Raw genomic sequence first — 8,973 nt, 5'->3', positions numbered from 1 at the left:
AGACAGGTCCCACGACGGGCTGCCTGGGGCGGGGAGGGAGGCGCGCGACCGCGCAGACGTCGCCAACCCGACCACGCCAGCAGCAGAGGCCCCCATACTACAGAAAGGACGCGGCTCCCTCGGGCTGGCCGCGGCCTCGCCCTGGCGGCGCCGGGAAGCGCAGCTTCTCCCCGGGGCCCGGCCGCCCGTCGGAGCCGGGCCCCGCGCACCCGGCCGGCTCAGCGCGGCTCCTGCGGCCGCCGGGGCGCCAGGCTGGACGGCGGCGCGCTGGGGCCGGGCGGCGGGCGGCCCTCGCGGGCGGGCGCGGCGGGGGCGGCGGCGCCCCCCGGCGGCGGCGGCTCCTCGCCCGAGCTCACGGCGCAGTCCTGCTCGGGCTCCGCGCCGCCCGCGCCGCCGCCGCGCTTCTTGTCCTCCTCCTTTTTCCACTTCATGCGGCGGTTTTGGAACCAGATCTTGATGTGCCTCTCGGTCAAGTTGAGCATCACCGCCAGCTCCACCCGGCGCGGCCGCGAGATGTACTTGTTGAACAGGAACTCCTTCTCCAGCTCCAGCAGCTGCGCGCGCGTGTAGGCCGTGCGCGTCCGCTTGCTCTCCTCGGGCTCCGCCGCGTAGGCGCCGCCTGCGGGCGACACGTCGGTGAGTGCGGCCGGGCCCCCCCGAGCCCTCCGAGCCCCCGCTCTGCCTGTCGGCTGCGGCAGCCCAACCCCCCACCCAGAGCCCACTGTGGCCGCACACTTCTTCCCTAGCGAAATCCTCCCTCTTTCGCTCCCTTCCTTTCTTATGGTACCGGGGATTAAAGCCAGGTGTGTTGTTCCACCTCTGAGCGACATCCCAAGTCCTATTTTATTTTTTATTTTGAAACAGGGTCATGCTAAGTTGCCGAGAGTCTTGCTAAATTGCAGAGGCAGGCCTCGAACCTGCTGTTCTCCAAGTACTGGGATTAGAGGCAGTGCGCCTGGTCGCCAGGCAAAGAGAACCCTTTCTTGAAGACCAAAGCTGCGCAGGCGGTGAGCCTGCTTTTGGCCCTTGTCAATGAGTGTTTCTTGGATAAGTTCATTTAACTGGTATTTGAATGGATGTTGATTAAAATGCATATGATAGATATTTGTACCCATTGGATTCTGAGGCAATAAAAGTGCCATTAACACAAGACTTATCATTATTATTATTATTATTATTATTATTATTATTATTATTTTGGTGGTACTGGGGTTCCTGGAAACCCTTCTACCTCCGGGCTACACTCCCAGACCCATTTTTATATGTTTTTTTTAAAATTTGGAAACAGGATATCTGGTTTTGAACCTGCACCCTCCTGTCTCTGCCTCCCAAGCGCAGGGATTACAAGCATGTGCCAACACACCCGGCTCAAGACTTATTTTAAACAAACTTCTGATATGGACCCATAATAGGAAATATAATTCAGATCACTATTCAATCCATACAGATATAGAGCCAACAAACATTTCATCAAGACATAAACCCAACTTTAAAAAAAAAAACTGGTAGTGGAGATTGAACCCAGAGGTATTATACTGCTAAGCTATATCCCATCCTTATTTTATTTTTTATTTTGAAACAGGGTCTAAGTTACCTGTATTCAGGCCTCCCACCTAAGATGCTCCTGTTTCAGCCTCCCAAGTACTGCTATTACAGGCATGCACTACCCCCATCCAGCCACGTATATTCAACAGTTACCAGGTACAATGGATTCTAATTTTCACCATTATTCACTATTGCTAAAATAATGCTAATCTCAACCCAGTAAACCCATGTCTTGACTCATTAATGGGTGCGGTGCAATTCCAGTATGAAAATTCCTGTGCTAATACAAGTTGTGACACATTGTGTTATATATTATTTCTCTATTTGGCTATATTATGAGCCCAACTTAAGAGGTAAAGACTCTATACTTGTTCCTTTAACTTCAGCCCAGTCTCCAGCTTGCTGGAGAAGAAACATTGTTTTGCGGAAGAAAGTCAGGTTTGGCTGAGGCCGGCTGCTTGTTAGCCTTGGACTCTGTGCCCTGTACCCCAAAGCGGCAGAGACTGAGAGGGCAGGCACAGGGGCCACATCCCGGCAGGATCTGAAAGCGTGGTAAAGATGGAGGTGGTGGTGCAGAAACAAATAGCGTCTAAGGGGATAGGGACTCTCAGCGTCAAGTCTCCCGGAAGTTAAGTACCTGGTGGGGGTAAACTACTGTTCTCCCGAGGTCTCAATCTTTTCCTTCTGTGCCAACTGCCAACTGCAACCGGGCTGTGAAAGCTGGCGCAGGAAGCTCCACCAGAGCTGGGGGAGAGGCTTAAGCCACCTTATTTGGGACAGAGGTCGAGGAATTCTCTTCTGTGAATTTTGGGGAAGCCTTGAAGGAGCCAAAAAGTGAGTGTGTGTGTATTGAGGGAGGGGATTGATTTTGCAATGCAACCAGCCTCAGTCTGGGGGCGGGGGAGAGGACCCAGAGGAGGCCTAGACCCTGGTTAGTGGAGCAGTCCAGCTCCCTGGGAGGCATCTTCAGTCTCCCAGGCCTTCCCTGGCATGGGAGAGAGGCCATAAAGCCTTTCAGGAACATTTTAAAAGGCCACCAGGGGCTCTTAAATTCAACCCCAAACTTCTAGGAACTCCTACTCTCTGGTGTGACTCTGGAGAGTTGCTGTTAGCAGCTGCAGGGGGCCGCTGCCACAGGGGGCCGCTGCCACAGGGGGCCTGCGCCCGCCCAGGTGGAGGTTGAAGCTGGTGGCTGGTGGTGGGGAGATTTCAAGGGGCCCAGGGTCTGGGCGGCCAGTGACCTTGGTGCAGTTAGTTTAGATCAAACTTGTCAGAAGTCCTCATTGTCATTAGTGACCATATTCCTACTGAAGTGACCAATTCCTTTGGTCACTTTGCACTTGCCAGTGGCATGAACACTGCTGGTAGCCTACAGGTGGATTAGCCAGCCCTTGAAGTTCAGCTCCCTGGGAAGTGCCAGGCCTGGGCAGTGCAGCAGCTCCCTGCAGGCCTAACCCGGGAAGAGAGGGGAGGTCTGCCCCTTCCGGGCTGAGTATGCAGGGCCTTTAGAGTCTGGACTTCCCAGACAGAGGGTGTCCTCTCCCTGGGCTGTACCCTCCTGGTACAGCTTCTCTTTGAGTTTTACTTCCTGACTTTTTGGGTCCTACTGAGCCCAAACTCCACCAGCGCAGGAGTGGACAACACCCCCGTGGTGGAGTGCAGGGAAGTCATCCCACCTCAGAACCACCTCCCGGTCAGGGTGTAGCCTGCCCTTTTCTTGAGGGAGTCTCCCGCTAAGGGGGCAGTAGCTGCGAGGCTAAACCCCTTGGAGAAGGGAGAACTGGAGGGAAATCATCTTTCTGGACACTGCCGGCTAAGATCCCACAGCGAGGAGCCTTCCAGTTTCCCCAAGAACATCCCATTTCCGGACAGTCCAAGGCTTTTGGTTTGGGCCTAGGAGCCAGATGAATACCGAGCCACCTGGGCTGCAGCGGCGCCTCCTTTGTCCAGGTTTCTCCGGAGATAAGGACCACGCATCCGAGTTTGGGCCCTGTCCGGCTTTGTGATCTATGACTTAGCGAGAGAGTGAACTCTCAAGATGCACGCCCAGGGTGCTAGGCGAGCCTGGCTCCCCCAGGCCCCTGCCAAGATGCTCACGCTTCGCGCAGGTCAGTCAGGCCGGACTCCCAGGTCAGACCCCGCGGAGCCGCGCCGGGAATTCTCAGGGGGTGCCAGCTGGAGCTTCTCACCCACCGCCCCGACAGTCAGGTTGAAGGGGGGGGGGGAGGAAAGGGCAGCTATTTGTAATGCAGGTGTGACCAGAGTAACTGTGCGGAAGCGATAACATTGTGTTATGCGGCCAGCGTCCCCGCCGGAACTCACCGCGGGCTCTGAGCGGAGAAGGGACCCTGGGGCTGCCCGGCACCTCCGCCTCCCGGCCGCGGGAGACACCTGTTACCCGCGGGCGCCTGTGGCGGGGAGCCCAGGCTTTCCTCGTCCCCGAGCTCGGTGCTGGAAGGACACGTCTCCTTTCGCAAACTTCCTAAAAAGCAGCGAGAGGAGACCCCTTCGGACACTTTCAGATGGTCAAAAATGAACTACCATCGGGCGCCTCTCCCCGCTGCTCGGCTCCGGGGGGCGGAGGGTGGTCAGCCTCGCGGTGAGGCCCCGGCGGTGTTCAGCCCCTCGGGGTTCTCCCGCACCAGGGCTCCGGACGATGCGGGCCAGTTTCCTTTCTTTTCCTGCTTGCCTGCCCTCATCTACCTGGGAGGGCCCGCGCTTCTCTCCGGAAGCCGCCAGAGCCGGCCAGCCAGGGTGAAGGCGGGGGCTCGGGAGGCGCTCCCGGGTGCGGGTCGGAGCCATCCTGGGGCCCGAAATCCTGACTGCAAGATCGCCCGCTGGAGGAGGAGCCAGGTCAGAGCCCTAAACCTGGCTAGGCCTCCGCTTTCCCCCGGCGGCCGCGGGCGCGAACTCCTGGGCTAAGACCGGCCCGGCGCACGGGGACGGAGGGGAGGAGGGCTGGGTAGACGAGATGCGCCAAAACGGACCGTCAAACGACCTCCGCGCAGGTGGGCTCACTGGCTCCGGTTTGGTGTAGCTGACCCAGAGCTATCCAGGGAGTGCCTGGAGGTACTGAGCCCAGAGCCGGAGAGGAGGAAGGGAGCAGCCAGGCTTACCTGCCCACTGGCCTTTCCACGCGTGCGCCTTGGTGGACTTCATCCACGGGAATGGTAGCTGAGCCCGGCCGGGCTCTTCCAGGGCCCCTGGCTCCGTTCCGTCCGGGAAGGGCCCGGCGGGCGGGTGGGGGAGCGCGAGCTGGGCCGGCAGGTGGTGGTGGAGGTGGGCCGCGGTCGGGTCGTCGGCGAGGGGGGGCACCTCGTATGGGGAGATGTCCGGGGGGCTTCCTTGCTCCAGGGCTCCCAGCGCGCCCGGGAACTGAGTTGGCGGCGGAGGCGGGGGCTGGCGGCTCATGTACAGGCACGCTGGGGGGCTGGCGCCGAACTCCGGCACCGGGCCCCTTTGGAAGGCGCACGGGTCCTTGTAAAGCTGCGTGGCCGCGTAGAACTGCTCCTCGCCGTTCATGGTTGCGGCTCGGTGGTGGGGCCTGGGGGCCGGGAGCGAGGGCCGCAGCGGAGATGGGCGCTCAGCGCGCTCCCGCGCCCCGCGCCGCCCCTGCGCGCTTTGACAGCTCTGCGCCGTCCTCCCGGGCAGCCTGCGGTCCGCGGGGGCCCGCGGGCCGGCCGCCGCGCCATAGGCTCCGGGGCGACCCACGTGGCTCCGCCTGGGGCCGTTATTGGCTCGAGTGGCTGCCTTAAGCAAGGCCCGGGTACCCTCCAGCACCTGCATTTGTTTCAATTCTCTCTCTCAGCTGAGTTTGCTGCCCGCGCCTGTATGGGGTGCTGTTCTGCTCCCCAAAATGGGTGCATGAGAACATTAGAACTCCATTCGTTCATGGACACATTTTCATCGTGCTGTAAAAGTTTGTATTTTTCTTGTATCTTCTCCAATGCACATAACATTATTAGTTCGTTAATATAATTTATAAATAGACATAGGTTGAAGCACTTTTTTGGCACTGGGGATTTAACCTAGGGGTGTTCTACCTCTGAGCCGCACCCTCGGTCCTTTTTCTTTTTAAATTTTGAGTCTAAGTTGCGGCGCTGGTCTTGAACCTGTGATCTGCATCCTCCTTTCTCAGCTTCCCAAGTACTGGGATTTTACAGGCCTGGACCAGCGTCCCTGGCTTGTGCTTTTTAAATAACGGGTGGGGAATAATGTGTGCTGACCCCAGCGCTATAGGTCGGAAGCAGTTTGTGTTTTATTGATGAATTTGCTCCCAGCGCCAGTGATGCCAGCGATTGAGCACAAAGTCCCTGCCTTCGCTGTGGATTTTGTGCCTGTGTGTTTGTGGTGTTTTGGGATAGAACCTAAGACTAGCCTCTACCTCTGCCCCCCACCTTGTGTTCATCAGTGGCTTTGCTCCTGGTACTTCTGGGGTCTGAACTAACTTTGGAAGCAATCACGGTGGCTTAAGATTTTGTTTTAAATTGAAGAGCATTCGTGATTTTGATTTGGGGGATTTGCGCTCATACCGCCAACTGGGAGCTCAGTTTCCCTTTGTGGGGAAGGGGAAGAAAGCCGCTTCTCTTGTTGTCGAGAGGCCGGGCAGGGCGTCTACCACTTTCTCAGACGTCCAGATCTGGCCCAGGGTGGGCCAGTAGGTGCATTTCTTAGCGTGAGCAGGCATTGGGTCCGGGGAGGCGGGCCGTGCTTAGAAAATGAAATAACAGTGCACTTGCGTGACAAGGTCGGTGCTGGCCTCGCCGCAGCTTCTTCAGACCTTCTGTGCAGTCTGGGATCCTGACTTAAACAGGGTCACTTTTATGCACCTGCCCGCAAGGCCAGACCAGCTCCCCGCAAGGACAGACCCCCTCTCGGGCAACAGCGCCAACCCTGGCCTATGCATGACCCACCCACCGACCCGATAGCCTGGGCGCGGGGCCAGCCTCCAGCCCCCGGCCTCCAGAAATGAAATGCATTCCTCCAGCTGCAAACCTCTGCAAAATCAGACTGCGAGACTCCTCCTGCACTCACATCTAGACCTCTGCGTGTAGATTTTAAGATATTTCCGCTACTGGAAATACTCGTTTTAAGTGCATACGAATCTAATCACGCTTCCTTCTCATTAGGGGACCAGAAGCCCGTGGGAGTCTGGCCTTCTCTGGAGAGTCTTTCCCTCGTGGGATGCTGGCGCGGTCTCGGCGTCTGCGTCGCCACGAGGGCGGGCCACCTCCCGCTGGGCGCGAGTCTGGGGGCTCGGCAGCTCCTGGGCTGTGGATGCCCGGGCTCTCACCGGAGGCCAAGCGAAGCCCGGCGATTTCTTCAGGGAAAAGGGCCACCTGTGGCCGTAGGGGGCCCGGCCGCCTCTCACTCCCGGGCCCTGACGCACCTAATCTCTAGTGCCCACGTCAATGAGTCCATTGTTCGCGGTGGCCGCGAAGGACCCGACGCTATCGCTCCGGCCGCGAGTGACCACATCGATCAGTACGCCAGGGCAGGAGGGGACCGCCGGGCCGCCGCGTGTTGACCCTCGCAGATAATCTGCGGAGTCGCCCAGGGTTGACTTGGCGACGCGGTTATGAGCGGACTGCGAGCGAGCTCGGGACAAAGATCGGCGCCTCCCCCCCAGCTTTCCACACCCCTCCCCCGCCGGGGAGCCCCGCCCTCTCCAGCCGCCCCCTCCCGCCTCCCGCGTGTTTACTCTGCACTCCTGGTCTAATTGCACATTTCTGTAAATTGGTCTCCATTTCGATGCTTCATTTGCTCCCATTTAATATTTTTTGCTCGGCCCTGCAGAAAGGAAAGAGGCTCTCAGCAGAAAGCAAACTCACCCACTAAGTTCGCTAGCAAAAAAAAAAAAAAAAAGGAAAAAAAAAAAAAAAGAAAAATCACCACTCCACTACCACCACCACCACCAAATAAAACCCCATACCCCAGGCCCAAGCAAAACCGAGGGAGGAGGGCTGAGGTGTTCCTCGGAGACACAGTATAACTTTCTGCTGTCTGCTTCCTAAAGAAGGTGCCCAGGAAATGGGTCAATCGGCCGCTTATTATTAATATTATTATTACTAGCAAGGCGGCCAGGATTTTTTGATTGGCTAATTATTACATACATCCATATGAAAAGCGTATGTCTCAGGACCCTCCACTGAACAAACTCGAGTATTGTGTTTCTTTGTAGATACAGCTCCTAGTATCATAAAACCGCCAAGTCCATTACAGGTGAAATGAGCTTCCGCTCGGAATCCCGCTGACGCCCGCGCCCCGCGCGCCGCCGCCCCCGCCCGGCCCGACCGCGATGCCCAGCCATTAGGCGAGCGCCTTCCCGAGCCATTTAACAGCAGCTCTTATGGATAAATAAACAAAAAAGGCTGTAAACCAATTATAGTGTGGACAGTGAAAAAGTCGTTTATTAGCAGGACGTCCTGATAGCTCTCGCTGGTACTGGAGGTCCTAGCCCGCTCTCTCCCCTCGCCCTGGATGGGGATGCGCTGGCTCCGGGAGGACCCGGCTTACCCCGTTCTCAGTAAGGTGCTGAGCCTTCCTCTCGATTCATAAGGACGCCAAAAGCTGAATTTGGCTCTGTAGTCTTTTTTTTTTTTTTTTTTTTTTTTTTTGGTGGAACTGGGGATGGAACCCTTCTACCTCCTGGCTACACTCCCAGACCTATTTTATATTTTATTTGGAAACAGGGTCTCTTAAGCCAGCAGCGAGGCTGGCTTCCAACCTGCTGGATCCTCCTGTCTCCGCCTCCCTAGCGCGGGGATTACAAGCGTGGGTCACCACGCCCGGCTGTAGTAAGAAATTTTAAGCCATTGCATCCATTCTAAAGGGGGAAACGAAATAAAACAAAAACAAAGGAACTTCACTTAACTCCAAGGACGAAGAACTTGTGTGGAATTTTATTTACTAGAGCATATTCATTAAAAAATGAATTCTCTATTGAAAATAAAATTAAATTATACCCTGAGTTGAAAACTCCTGTAAAGCAAACAGTGTGATGTATTTATGAGAATACTTTTAATAATTGACTTTTATTTGCAGTACTGGGGACATGATTGAACTTGTGTGCATTACTTTTGCCATTAATGGGCATTAATGTAGACAAGCTTTTGTTCCCTTAGAGCAAATCAATCCTTCCCTTCTGCTACTTGTATAGTCCTGGAGTCTGGTCCCCAAGTAAGAGGCAGACAGGGGAATCCTACTGAGGAGCCAAGGGCCCTTGGCCCTGTTGCAAGTCTGTTACCCCACTACTTGGGAGGCTGAGACGGGCGGATCGGAGGGCCAGCCTTAGCAACTTAGACTGTTTTAAAATAAAAACATGAAAGGGCTGGAAGGATGTAGCCCAGAGATAGAATGCCCCTGGTTTAGTTTCCAGTATCAAACAAACAAACAAACAAAAAACAGCTGAGGGTTGAGGGAGAAAGG

The 8,973-nt window shown here is 56.2% G+C and overlaps 1 protein-coding gene across 1 annotated transcript; it reads right to left on the bottom strand.

Moving 5' to 3' along the window:
* Positions 1-218: 218 nt before the first annotated feature.
* Positions 219-5,067, bottom strand: PDX1 (pancreatic and duodenal homeobox 1; the record flags this gene model as incomplete). Its single annotated transcript, XM_080689259.1, has 2 exons — positions 219-619; positions 4,662-5,067. The coding sequence occupies 2 exons, from the start codon at positions 5,065-5,067 to the stop codon at positions 219-221; spliced, it is 807 nt and encodes a 268-aa protein (XP_080545385.1).
* Between the last annotated feature and the right edge of the window lie 3,906 nt (positions 5,068-8,973).

This window comes from Muscardinus avellanarius (assembly GCF_963383645.1).
Source record: "Muscardinus avellanarius genome assembly, chromosome: 2".
Taxonomy (NCBI): Eukaryota; Metazoa; Chordata; class Mammalia; order Rodentia; family Gliridae; genus Muscardinus; species Muscardinus avellanarius.
The sequence above is the reverse complement of the archived record's forward strand: the minus strand, read 5'-3'. Positions and strand labels throughout refer to the sequence as shown.